The sequence below is a fragment of the Madurella fahalii genome, assembly GCF_045866475.1.
Source record: "Madurella fahalii IFM 68171 DNA, scaffold_3, whole genome shotgun sequence".
NCBI classification, from domain to species: Eukaryota; Fungi; Ascomycota; class Sordariomycetes; order Sordariales; genus Madurella; species Madurella fahalii.
This window is the reverse complement of record NW_027263973.1, coordinates 424284-437990: the sequence shown is the minus strand read 5'-3', so window position 1 is coordinate 437990 and position 13707 is coordinate 424284. Positions and strand designations below refer to the sequence as shown.

At 50.7% G+C, this 13707-nt stretch overlaps 4 protein-coding genes across 4 annotated transcripts; 3 read left to right on the top strand and 1 right to left on the bottom strand.

Moving 5' to 3' along the window:
• Positions 1–16: 16 nt before the first annotated feature.
• MFIFM68171_05652 (uncharacterized protein) lies at positions 17–835 on the top strand (the record flags this gene model as incomplete). The annotated part of the gene is made up of 2 exons (XM_071061072.1): positions 17–705; positions 832–835. The coding sequence occupies 2 exons, from the start codon at positions 17–19 to the stop codon at positions 833–835; spliced, it is 693 nt and encodes a 230-aa protein (XP_070917173.1).
• Positions 836–2885: 2050 nt separating this feature from the next.
• Positions 2886–6889, bottom strand: MFIFM68171_05651 (uncharacterized protein; the record flags this gene model as incomplete). Its single annotated transcript, XM_071061071.1, has 7 exons — positions 2886–5412; positions 5464–5608; positions 5656–5899; positions 5955–6269; positions 6322–6378; positions 6428–6665; positions 6726–6889. The coding sequence occupies 7 exons, from the start codon at positions 6887–6889 to the stop codon at positions 2886–2888; spliced, it is 3690 nt and encodes a 1229-aa protein (XP_070917172.1).
• Positions 6890–8008: 1119 nt separating this feature from the next.
• Positions 8009–9685, top strand: MFIFM68171_05650 (uncharacterized protein; the record flags this gene model as incomplete). The annotated part of the gene is made up of 1 exon (XM_071061070.1): positions 8009–9685. One exon carries the CDS (start codon positions 8009–8011, stop codon positions 9683–9685), a length of 1677 nt encoding a protein of 558 aa, XP_070917171.1.
• Positions 9686–11200: 1515 nt separating this feature from the next.
• MFIFM68171_05649 (uncharacterized protein) lies at positions 11201–12857 on the top strand (the record flags this gene model as incomplete). The annotated part of the gene is made up of 3 exons (XM_071061069.1): positions 11201–11739; positions 11811–12503; positions 12590–12857. 3 exons carry the CDS (start codon positions 11201–11203, stop codon positions 12855–12857), a joined length of 1500 nt encoding a protein of 499 aa, XP_070917170.1.
• Between the last annotated feature and the right edge of the window lie 850 nt (positions 12858–13707).

Below are 13707 nucleotides of genomic sequence, written 5' to 3'. Positions count from 1 at the left end.
TACCCCGAAAGCAATCATGGCATCGTCACTGAGCTCTAAGTCTCACTGGGCATCGGTGAAGACGACGTTACCGGCTCATCCATTACCGCCGAACTCGACCCGGGCGCCAGTCACAACGAATCGCTTGATTATCCGGACCTTTACCCCCAATGACCTCCACGACCTCCACGCGCTGCGCACGCAGCCCGAAATCATGGCGAACAACCCCCAGGGGGGAATCGACCGAGATCTCGACGAGACGCGGCCAAGAATGGACGCCTTTCTCCCGCCAAACGATGAGACAACTTTTAACTTCGCCATCTGTGACAGAGAAACAGGCGACATGATCGGCACGGGCGGCTGCTACGGACTCTCTTCTGTTTTTGGCTGGCCGGTGATTGGATACATGATTCGGAGAGAGTTCTGGGGCCAGGGACTCGCCACCGAGTTCTTCCAGGCATGGTTGAGCATGTGGTACAGATTGCCCCGCCAGGAGATTGAGCTTGACGTTGATCCGCGCTCCTTGCCCGCGGCAGATGGACCAGTGTCAGAGCAGATCACCTCGTGGACGACCGCAGACAACATTGCTAGTCAGAGGGTACTAGAGAAATCTGGGTTTGAACATTTCTTGACTTGGACGGAACCCGACCTCAGGAACCCGGACGTTAACGTGGAGTTGAAGGGGTACAGATACCTTCTGCTTAACCAAACACTTGGCGAAGTAAGGTGTAACGTGCGTGATAAGCGAGCGGCCGATCTAAGCGAGCGGCCGAAATTTCACTACCCTACTATAACTATCCTCAATTACACAACCACAATACTAGGAAATAACAATAACTGAATCGGAAACAGATGAATCAGACGATTCTGCAGCCTCCTTGCACGTATATACATTATAGCCAGGCTTTCCGCATACGCCACAGCACCGAATCTTCGTATGAGACCCCCTTACACCACTACCATTTTATCGTATTTCCTGGATTACCTGCTTACCTATAGCCTTCTGATCTAGTAGATCCTGTGCTTCTTGTACAGTAAGTGACCCTCCAAGCCGTACACGTGTTTTTTTTGCTCTCCGTCTTTTACTAAGCCCTTTATTGGCCTTTCGTAGTGCTGAGACCTCCGAATGTAGAAGAGCTACCTCGTGCATTACAGCCATTATACCTTTAGCTAATCGATCTATAGCAGTTAGTATTGAGGTTGGAGAGCTGCCTTGATGGTTGGAAATTCGAGTTTTGATAAGTACTGACTGTAAGGTGGCTTCTCGAGGGTTATGTGGTGTTTGGGAGACCCAAGGTAGTGCTGTAGTTAGGCTGGAGGCTGGGGGTGTTAGGGTCCGAATACGTATATCCAGCTTAGATATCACCCTCTCTGGGTCGTATGGTATAAGGCCGGCTCCGGTAAATCTACCCTAGATGTTTTTTTCTGTGATTGAAGCAAAAAACGCTTCTCTGAACCTACAAAGAAACTCTAATTTGCTGATGTATATGATGTTTATCCATATCAACTACTCAATCTGGCAGCTATACGCCTTTTTTAATAGCGAAAAACAGCCAACATCTAATAGCTGAAGTAGGTGCGAGGAGTGCGGAGGTATATAAAGTGTGATAATGTTATACTCCTAGCAGTAGGTCTCGAATTCTTCGGAGTGGTAGCTATCGTAGCCGTCAAGGATCAGCAGCCGGTATTTGCCCTTCGTACGAGATGCTATATAGAAATCGAAGTGCCGAATCCAATCTATGCCTTTCTCATTGGTAGTCCAGCCATTATCGGTTGTTGCAATACGCCAGTTAGCCGGAAGGTTGTACTCTCGATACTAATTGGCGAGGTAATATTGTCCGGCTAAGATGATGAATAGCAGGATAGCCCAACCCAAGGCATTTACTCCTTAGATAACTATAGCCTACTCTCGATTACCAGGCTAGGCCTGTTTAGCCCTACTACAGCCATCAGAGGTAGTAACTACTATAGTAGGGATAATAATGCCCATTATAAAACCGGTCTCGTCGAAATCATATAAATCTTCGTCAAGGATACCGTATTTAGCCTTAGTATTATATATAAGTATAAACCACTCGCGAATAACCTTTGGATCTTCGTATTTAGCCCTCTAGTAGTCGTATTTACATATAAAACGCGTCCGAAGTTCTGGCTGGCGCTTAACGAAGTTATAAGCCCAGCGTTTGCCGACAGAGGGCGCGTCGCGTTCGCGTAGCAATCGATTGGCTATATCTTCCACGTACGAAAGCCGGGGATGAAATGCACGCGTACATAACTCAATTATGTATCGAATAATCGATTGCTCTTCCAAATCCGTGAGCTTACGCGAATTGGTGATAAGGTCGTGTCGAGGAAGTCGGCCGGCCTTTCGGTAACGAAGCGTTCTTTCTGCAATATCGTACAACTCAGCTGCAGCCGGAATGCTAAGCTTGGTATCGTTTTGAAGAGCTTGCAGGGCCAAAAGAGTCCTTGCTTCTTTTAAAGGGGTCCCCATGGCTTGTTGTGGTAAATTTTGTAGAAGATGTAGAGAGAGATGCGTTGTAGTAGGGAAGCGGCCGCTCGCTTAGATCGGCTTAGATCGGCCGCTCGCTTATCACGCACGTTATTAATAATTGATATAATAATATGTCTCGGTTATTGAAGGCTGCGTTTTTTTGCAAGGTGTCGTAATTAGATCGTAAACATAATGTTAATTATAAGAAGAGCGAAAACTTTTTGTAGAGACTAGAACTTGCTTAGCGAACTAGGAAAGGACATAGAGACCTTACCTTACATATCCCCCTCACCACTCATATATCACGCCAAGGGAAAATATGAGAAGCTGAGATATCGGCTGCGACAAGAGACGGTCCGGCATAAAGGAATTGCAATTTAGGTATATACATTGTTGTACTCTATCGCAGCTACTAAGTTGTTTGTGCCGCTTCCTTAACCCAGTTATCTAAGGTAGTACGAGAAGCAATAGTATGAGGGTGATCTAGACCAAATATTTGTTGCTGAAGACAAAAGCAATTTTGCATCAACACCTCAGCTTCCTTCCATCGGCCTTGGTCCCAGTACGTGAATGCCAGGTTGTTCATACTGGTTAGGGTATCAGGATGCTCGTCCCCCAATACCTTCTTCCTTATCTCCATCGCTTGCACCTGCAACGCCTCAGCTTCCTTCCATCGGCCTTGGCTCCGGTATGTTGATGCCAGGTTGTTCATACTGGTTAGGGTATCAGGATGCTCGTCCCTCAATACCTTCTTCCTTATCTCCATCACTTGCACCTCCAACGCCTCAGCTTCCTTCCATCGGCCTTGGCTCTGGTATGTTGATGCCAGGTTGTTCATACCGATTAGGGTATCAGGATGCTCGTCCCTCAATACCTTCTTCCTTATCTCCATCGCTTGCACCTCCAACGCCTCAGCTTCCTTCCATCGGCCTAGGTCCCGGTACGTTGATGCCAGGTTGTTCATACTAGTTAGGGTATGAGGATGCTCGTCTCCTAACACCTTCTTCCTTATCTCCATCGCTTGCACCTCCAACGCCTCAGCTTCCTTCCATCGGCCTTGGCTCCGGTATGTTGATGCCAGGTTGTTCATACTGGTTAGGGTATCAGGATGCTCGTCTCCCAATACCTTCTTCCTTATCTCCATCACTTGCACCTCCAACGCCTCAGCTTCCTTCCATCGGCCTTGGCTCCGGTATGTTGATGCCAGGTTGTTCATACCGATTAGGGTATCAGGATGCTCGTCTCCCAATACCTTCTTCCTTATCTCCATCACTTGCACCTGCAACGCCTCAGCTTCCTTCCATCGGCCTTGATCCCAGTACATGAATGCCAGGTTGCTTATACTGGTTAGGGTATCAGGATGCTCGTCTCCCAACACCTTCTTCCCTATCTCCATCACTTTCACCTCCAACGCCTCAGCTTGCTTCCATCGGCCTTGGTTCCGGTACATTGATGCCAGGTTGCTTATACTGATTAGGGTATCAGGATGCTCGTCTCCCAACACCTTCTTCCTTAACTCTATCACTTGCACCTCCAACGCCTCAGCTTCCTTCCATCGGCCTTGGTCCCAGTACATTGATGCCAGACTGCCTATACTGGTTAGGGTATAAGGATGCTCGTCTCCCAACACCTTCTTAGTTATCTCCATCACTTGGACGGCCAACGTCTCAGCTTCCTTCCATCGGCCTTGAAGCGAGTATGTTGATGCCAGGGTGCTTATACTAGCTAGGGTTATTGGGTCCTCTTCTCCTACTAGCTCCTGTTCTACTTTTATCGCATTTTTAAGGAATTTTTCCGCCTCCTTCCACCGGCTCTGGTTGTTAAAAAAAATGGCAATTTTGTAGAGAAGCGATGCTCTTGCCAGATTCTCATCTCCCAGGCCAGTCCCTTCGGAGTTTAGCACAGCGTACGCGTGTGCAAGGTATGCGCCGCATATTTCCCGATTCTCATGATTGCTGTCTGGGTAATTACGCGATACCGTCAAGATTGCCTGTCTCACGAACTGGTATATTATACCCTTCTTGACAAGCCACTTTTGCGTGACCAATTGGACAAGCCGGTGCATATCGAAAGCATGGCTCTTATCCTCCGTAACGAAAGAAAATGCCTTTAGGACCCCCAATGCCTTCGTCAGTTGCATTGCCCCCCTCGGTTCTTGCCCTTGCTGCTGCTCGTCGTAGTCGCAAAGAAACTCCAATGGAATGGCCTGGCGGTTGAAGAGGCTCATTAGCGAGAGGAGTTCCCCAGCGAATGTGTCTTGCTGTTGAATCTGCTCGAACGAAAGAATCCAAGTTTCTGCTACCGCACGGGTTGCCTCCGAATCCCTACCGACCGTCTCGAACTCCTCACTTAGTAGATCAATGAGGTGCTGGTCGCTTTTCTCCAGTAATTGCAAATAACTGTCGACTGATATACTTGTTTCTTGGATAAAGGCAGCGGCTTGTACCAATGCGAGCGGTAAGTGTTCCAATCGAGACGATAGTGACGACAAATTGTCCGGATCCGGATTATCTGCTTCGAGCTTCTCTTGCAGCAGCAGTCTCGATTCGCCCTCGGTCATCTTTCCGACCTCAATCAGGCATCTGCCTTGTGTGAGCCTCGAACCAGCTACCTTGTTCCTCGTCGTTACGAGGATAGATCCATGTGCGCATTCAGGAATCCACTTTCCGAGGCTCCTCGGTTGACTAAAAAGCTGTGCGTTGTCGGCGTTATCGATAACCATCAGCCACCGGCCGTTTTCCTTGCTCTGTAGCCATGTCTTCACCAGGGACAGCACGTCAGCTTTGGGGTCGTCGTAGCCAGGGACTCGAAGCTCTTGTGCGATGGAAGAATAAGCCTCACGGAACCGCTCGGCGCTGCTTGCATGCACCCAGAGGACTGAAACGTCCGGGAATGACTCTTCTAGCCAGTAGGCGTACGCGAGCGCAATTTGCGTCTTTCTATGTCGAATTAGTTAGCGAGAAGAGAGAAACCCTATCGCAATCACATACCCAACGCCCCCCAGCCCGTAGAGCGCTGTTCTGCGCTGCGATCTGTGGTCCGCCTGAGGAAGTCCATAGCCAAGCTGATAGTTCAGCTGCTCGAGGATTCCAGATCGCTCGACGAAGGCTGGATTCCTAGTGTATGGTACGAGAACTATCCGTTTAGTATGAGCTCTATAGGGGATCAGTTCTTCGACGTACATCGCGCGGACCTCCCCTGTCTATCCTGCAGTCCATCCGGTTGGATTTCGTTGTATCCCGAGGTGGGTGAATCCCCCTGATTTCTCTCAGACACAGGTATCTGCTTGATCCATCGACGAAGCTCTCTACACACGGCGGTAAACCCTTGGTCGTCATCGGCGGCAAACCTGGCCATGTCCATGTGGTTGCTATGGATCCCAATCCGGATATATCCGGAGAGAACCGCTGAGTGCTGCGGTACCACCTAGGTTACCGTTAGCCAACGGCGCATGCAACGTAAGTTGCGTTGTGGGATATACTTGGCCAATCCCCGGCAAAGGCAGCTCCTCGTAGAAGCAGCTGATCTCAATAGGCTGCACGTCCCCCTGATTACGTGCCATGACCATGGTGTCGAAGCTGTCTTGTATACGCGCAAGTACCTCGGACTCGCGCCGCAGGACGGCTACTATCTCGGTATTCGTCTGGTGGATCAACCCGATCGAGCGGGATAGGAGTTCGGCCAATCGAGCAAGGCCAGCTCCGTGGTGGGGCGTTCCAAGGAAAGCAATGCCCCGTGTTGATGCAACGATGCCCTGGAGATGAGGTTCAGGTCGCTCATTCGACTTAACCAAGGCCTGGCATGTTGTTAGCAAAGTCCTCCACGATCAGAGATAAGATGAGCTGTACATCTTTGCAAACCAGGCCTCCCAAACTATGACAGACAAATATAATCGGTCGTTCGTTCTACTGTTGTTAGCCCGGGCGACTAATTGCAGACGGCGCAAGCTCCTACCGTGCCATCCTCGTCTCGGTATGATGAGAGAGAGGTCACAAGATTCCACGCATGGTCGCCAATTCGATTCTGCGAGACCACGCCTTGCCAATTCGTCACGTATGCATCGTACCCGTATGCAAGGATGCGCGCTGTCGGGAGTTTGGACGGAAGGAGGGCTTTGGGCCATGGCTCAGATGCGCCGTGGGCAGTCCAGGTCTTTTCTCGATCGCCGGTTAAGCCGTGGACGAAAACAAGGCTGCGCGGGAACTGTCAGCTGGCAGCAAACTATTTAGATGGGGCCCGGGCAAAAACGCACTCGACAACCGCGTTTTTTGGACTATGAAGCAGCTTGATGCCGACAGGGAATGTCTTGCTGGAGGAGGGAGTGGCCGAGGGTGATTGCACAAGCTGCTGCGGCTCGCCTGCCGGTGTCGTCCCCTTCTCCGCGGTTTTATGCCGCCTGCGAAATAAGCGCCGCATTGCGTCCGTTTCTCTTTACCGAGGCGTGATAGCTTTCTGCACTAGTCTTCCGAGCGGGTGGGTTCCAAAGTACAAGAGCCGTTTCTGGGGACAATTCTCGATGTCTTTGTGAGCCTGCGTAACTGCGTGTGGGTGGATCTGTTGGGCCGCTACTTTGGCGCCCATTATTCTCGTCACGTGGGTCTTGAACTGCTGTAGAGTGCTGCTTTGGGCAGAAACTCGGTATTACGCTCCTGGGCCTAACCTCTTTATATCGTATAACTGCATAGCCTTCTTGAGTACCCCAGCACATGTAGTCGCATGATACGGCCGGATAAACGCATAAAAGTATCCATGGCCTCTCATTCATGCGGATAGAGTATATAGTATCTAGTTTTCTAGTAGACTATAAATTGGTAAATGAAGTGTGGATTTTTTTTTTTATATGGAGCTCTGACATGAGACTCGAAAATGTTCGCAACGTCTACAGGCTTGTTCTGAAGGCAATATCCAGGACCCACACTATACAACGCTCGGGCCACAGCGACCTCTCTCTCTCTCTCCCCCCCAAAAATCCACGTGACCACATCCAGGCCGGAAGAACAAGGCTGTGTGCCAGAGACTACTTTTTTTTCGAGATTCAACCCAGGATCAGTTGCTGCCGACTTCAGAGAAATGAAAACTATTTGATTTATCGGGTAGCTCGGCAATGTTCCTTCTACTAGATTTTTCTGGGTTTTTTTAGTGCCTGGCAAAGTCTTGTTAAGTTGATGTAAAGTTGGCGAGTTTAGGTGTGATTTCTCAGATGTAACCGAATCTTCTGGCATGGAGTTTAGCTCTCAATACTTGGACCAACTGCGGAAGACACCCATCAACATGCGGTGTGTGAGCAGAGGGAGCTGCAATGGAAGCTTCGCTGTTCATGGATCGTTCTCATCCCTGCACGGATCTAAACTGTCCCGTTCACGTGAGTTGGGGCTGACTAGGAGAACTAGCCTCCCTCACCGCCTATTTTTCGCGTCACCATTCTCGGCACGCGTTCGCAGTTCCACCTCGACTCGGATTGGCAAGTGTCTGCCCTCTCAGCGACAAGGCACGCCTAGCTACCTCTATTGACCAGTGCGACGTCTCGAAATCAAGATGGGACGACTCGATAAACTGCCCACGGAGATCCTCTTTGAGATCACAGCGCAGTTAGAGATCACCGATGTTCGGAAGCTTCGCCTCGTGAACCGTACGATTGGGGCCATCGCCGACAGAATTGCTTTGAAGGAAATCTGCTTTACGATGTGTAAGCAGGACTTCGTCATGATTCGCGAGATCATGAAAAACCCGGTTTATGCCGCACATGTCACTCGTCTGGCGTACGTGGTTCAGATGCTCACCATGGAGCGGCAAACCCTTCAGATGTACACCAATGCCATCCGCAAGAAACGCCGCTCGGATGAAGAATTACATAAAAAGCACCCTCACCTCTTCGAACGCCCTCCGGATCGAATGACAAAGCGCGAGATTCTGGATCACTACAATCGCTACTTGCGCCTCTATGAGGACCAGGACGAGATCCTCACAAATGAACTTGACTATGAGGTACTCAAAGAAGTGATCGCAAAATTACCAAACCTCAGAGATGTTGTCGTATCAGATTGCAATGAGTTGCGCATCATAAAGAAGCCGCATATAAAATCCCACTGGGAGTTGCATAGTGGGAAGTTCGACGATGGGAAGGCATCGACACGTCACCTCCGTGCCATCCTCAAGGGTGTTGAAGAATCGAAGACTCAGCTTCAAAGTATCCGTGCCGCGCTTATATATCTCGATATCTTGAACGAGACGCAGTTTGGCCTGCACAGCATGGCTTCCGACCTCCTGGAGAATCTAACCACGTTCCAGCTGATGCTCCTTGCGGTGGAAGAGAGAGAGGGAGGCTGGCTGGGCGAAGACCCAGTAGACATCACCAACCAGATCGCACAGTGTCGAGCCCTAGTGCATAAGGGCGCTCTCCGCCGCATCCTAGACAGGATGCCGAACCTTGTCGAGCTTGATATTCAATTCTTTGAAGCCCATTGTCAGATCAAGGGTACCTTTCCTTCCCCTGCAGCTCTGCGCGATGTTATACCCCTGGACCGGGTGTGGCCAAGGTTGAAGACATTCAGTATCAGCGGTGTCGAAACTGAGCGCCAGGAGATTGCTAGCTTTCTCGTCCGGCATAAGCAATCGCTCGAATCGTTCGATCTATGCTACATACGCCTGACTAGCACGTCGTGGTACAAGCTACTCCCGTACCTCAAGTCTCAGTTCTGCGGCACACAGCTGAAGGACGCGCGGCTTTTGGACTCGATCATCGGAAGATCCGAAGATATGTTACAGCTCCCCGAAGCATGGAGTCTAGGGCACCCAGATCACGATGAACGTCCTAATCGCATCGGAGCGGCCGTTACAAAGTATCTCCTCTCGCCCCGCAAGCGGCGTTGCCCGCTGAGAGATGACAACATGCTTGAAAGGCTCGTTCCTGTTCTCATGCCGGAGTCCGATGACGAGTGGAGCAGCGAGATGGACGATTTTGAGTTTGTCCAGGAGCCCGAGATGGGACCAGGCGTAAACACAGCTCCCTGGAATAGTCCCGTGAACCACTTTGGTGTTGCGGCTGGTATTGGGAATGGTGAGGAGGAGGAGGAAGAAGCGAATGACGTCGATGATAGCGACGAGGATGAGGACGAAGACGGGGATGATAGCGACGAGGATGAGGACGAAGATGGGGATGATAGCGAAGAAGAGAGCGAGGAGGAGGGCGAGGATAACAACCTAGTTATATGAGACGAATCTGGGCACTTTGGATCATCATTGTTGTACATGTTTATGAGCTGCAATTGATTTAACCCGAGCTACTACCGATTTCCCCTGTGTCACACTGCAGGGAGCGAAAAGGGCGCTCAGGAATAGAGCGTTGGAAGTACAAAAGAAAGAAAAAGTGTGCCTTGTTTTGATCCCAATATGTGGGAGACTTTGAGCGGTATATATACAAAAGAGATCCCCTGCGGCTAACTGCGCTCTAACTCTTGGTAGCGCTAAACCCTTTCAGATCGCGACACCCTGAGCTAGGGTGATCCTAGTATTGCTGCGGCATAGCCCCAAAAGGCCATTTCTGTCCCTTAGGGGAATAGCAAGTTAAAGAGATCCTCAAGATTAAGATAATGAGAAGATCTAATTCCTAGTCAAACGGACAGGTTATATACACCCTATATAGGAGCTTCTAAGTAGCTTCCTAGAAACTAAGGCTTTATATAGGTTCGAAGCTAAAAACTGGAAGATCACAGGTTAACCAGACCTCAAGACGGAGAATGGAGATATTGTAACGGGCTAAGCCTAGCACAGGCCTTAGCAACCCTTGGCCAGCTCCTTGGAGTACAAACTACCAAACCCCTAAATGAAGCTATTCCCGGAATGTGCCGGCCCTAATCAGAGGGCCCACACGTCTCTAAAATCTTCTGTTCTTTCCTTTCTTTCCCCAACGTAAGTATACTCGTAGAGTCGTCACCAGATAGTTGCAATACACTCCTAGGGCCATTACACTCCCCTCTTTAGTCACTATACCTTCCTTGCATCCCCTGGGACCTTATTAACGCCCAGCGCTCTGAAATAAACCTCTCTTCGCCTAAGAACGAAAAGCGCTACGTCCCGAACGTCCTACAAAAGAAAAAGTTGAACCCGTCTGCCTGGTGCCGTTAGGACCAGGAAGTCGTGAGGCGCACGCAGAAGGCAAACCGAACATGGAGGAAGCCTATCTTTCAGCAGATGGCGCAGCTGCACTGGGCAAGAACCTAACGCGAAATGAACCCTAGACAGGTGCGGTAGCGCAGGGAATCGACGACCTAGCTCAGCACGTTTGTGAACCGAATGATAGAATTTAGTAGCAAATGTTCATTGTCAGTATAAATAATCGGTTAAGGATGCTGATCGAGGTAGATACGGTAGTGGCCCCCGCTAAGCCTCTCAGGCTAGGTGCAGACATCTAGATTCATTTCAAATAATACGCATTTTCGTTTGGGCTTGGTGCTGTACCTGACCGGCTAGCGCTAGGTATAAAATAGTAGAGAGCAAATGGATGTTAATTCAGCCTGGTCCACAATACCCTAGGGTTAGGGTTATGGCGGCGGTGGGTTATTTCCGATAATTTTGAGGCTGACAATTAATGCATGGGTCAGACATGGATGGGCATGGGGGCTGGGCACACATATTTCTTGTCCGCCCGGTGCATCTGTTTCCTTCTGGACAGTTCAACGCAGGTACCTCCATCCGCAATTCTCCTGCCTACCCCTTCCCCACCCAATAATGAAGAAAATTTTGCTGGTCACAAACTCGGAACTTGGGCAGGCGAACGTTTTTCTTGCTGCAGGCCACGCCCTCTATCCGCTCGATGCGGACGTCCAAGTCCATTACGCTTCTTTTCCGGCCTTATCCAAGTCGGTATCTAAGGCTTCCGACCATGCCCTGCGCTGCTCACCCGGGGCTCACCCGTTCGTCTTCCACCCACTGGATGGAACGAGCATGATTGACGCCTTCGAGGCCGTCAACGGGGTACAGGCAATCTCGAAACGCCCTGGCTTCTTCAACACAACCGAATACCTCAGAACAATGATGAAGGTTGTGCTGCCCTGGGCTGCCTCAGACTTCGTCACCATTTTCCAGTCCACTGTTCAGATTATTGAGCGCGTTGCCCCAGATCTCGTGGTGGTTGATGCGCTGTTCGGTCCTGGCCTCACGGCTTGTCACCACCTTGACGTGAAGCACATTATTCTCACGCCGAACGCGCTCAAAGACATTGCTTTGGCCTGCCAGCCTTTTGGCGCCATGTTTTGGAAGTATCCGATGCAAGTTTCCGCTCCCTCGAGAAAGCCGCTACGTACAACCTCTATGCCCGCTAACCCAGTCAACCATACAGAAGTGGCTCAGCAATTCCGTACCCCGTTCCTTGGTCGTTGTTGCCGTTGAACATTTACTACGGCCTCTGCGCCATATGGTACTATTTCACCGAGAAGGACTACCATACCACAGCTGCGGCTATCAAGAGAAGCACGGGTGTCGGCCCTGTGACATTCGACAAGGTGGTTATGAATCCCCGTCCGAAACATAGGATTCTCGTGGCTAGCCGCCCAGAGATCGACTTTCCCCTTACAATTCCTCCGCACCTCACCCCTTGCGGGCCCATGATCCGCCCCGTTCCGGCCGTATCTGACGTCGATGCGGACCTCGACGCATGGCTCCGGCGCGGGCCGATCGTACTAGTCAACCTCGGTTCGCACACCGTTATGACCGAGGCGGATGCCATCGAGATGGCGGGCGCGCTGCGAATCCTACTTGACACTGTCTCCTCATCATCGGCGGCCGTGGGCGGCAGTCCCGGGGGGTGGGGCAAGCTACGAGTGCTGTGGAAGCTTCAAAAGAACGAAGCAGCGAGTGGGTATGGATTCGGGCCCGGCTCTGTTCTGCACGATATTCTGGGCAAGGAACTAGACCATGACCAGGTTCGGGTTGTGGACTGGCTCACGTGCGAGCCGGTTGCGGTACTAGAAACGGGGGCCGTGGTCTGCGTCGTGAGCCACGGCGGCGCGAATTCCGTCCATGAGGCGATACAGTAAGTTGCCCCGTTACGTCCGCTCACTGCCAAATTATGCAGCGTCTTTGTTACGAAGGACATGGTACTAATCTGTGGCCTCACAGCGCCGGAGTCGTGCAAGTTTTGCTCCCCAGCTGGGCCGACTGCTATGACTTTGCCACCAGGGTTGAGTATCTGGGAATTGGCCGTTGGGGAAACAAGCAAGGTATGCCGCGCTGGACGGCGTCTGAACTGGGGCCCATCCTGGTGGAAGTTGTGGTGGGACAGGATGCGGATGCGTTACGCGTGAGAGCAAAGGAGTTGGCGACACTCTGCTCCGAGACTCCAGGAGCCACCGTGGCTGCGAAAGCAATCTTGGCCGAATTAGCATAACGAGCTAGAGTTCAGGCGGGCGGTTGCCGGGGACAAATGTACATTACTCGACTCTTCCAACTCTTCTCCCTCAGTGCCACTCGACACACGTCATGAACACTTGGAAACACGCAGCCCTCAATTCCACACAGATGTGTAGTTGTCACTGTACCTCTATTTGTGCTGTCCGGGTGCAATTCACGAAAAGGGCAGGGTAATATTCAAAGTCGGGATTCGTAACGAGAACTTTGTTGTTTCTATACCTACGTGATGGGCCAGCCGAGCCATTCAGCCTGTTTGGTTAAGGTTAATGTTCTATACGGAAAATCCGTTCGCAAAGTCTAATATTTCAAAGCTCATTTATGACGCTCCTCTTTGAGGAGATATAGATTATTAATTGATTACAGTGACAGTGGTTGACTTAGATTTTTTTGGGTCCTATTTAATTGCTATAGATTGGTTGAACTAGATACAGATAGCTATAGGCTAGTTTGTTGGATATTGTTAAACCTAGCTACATAGAGTATGGTAGGTTGGGGCCCCTACTTTAACTATAAGTAATTAAGCACTCCGGGGGTGTGACCGAGCTATGGCCGTGGCTGTTACCATGGTCAGAAGCTTTGTGGGTGCAGTCTAGCGCGTGCGTGTTTCGAAGGCAGGACTCGGCACAGGGAGGGCCGCAAGGCGAGTTCCCAAAGCCAATGAGCTCCATAGCAGCGGCACGGCCCGCCCAGAACCCGACCAGGGTCAGCGAGCTGGGTGCCGAAGGAAACCTCATGACCGCGGAAGACCCACTGGAGACCCACTGGAGACACCAGCGTCCGGTTGCAAAGAGGAGATGGAATTCACAAACGCAGCGGCGGGTTAATTG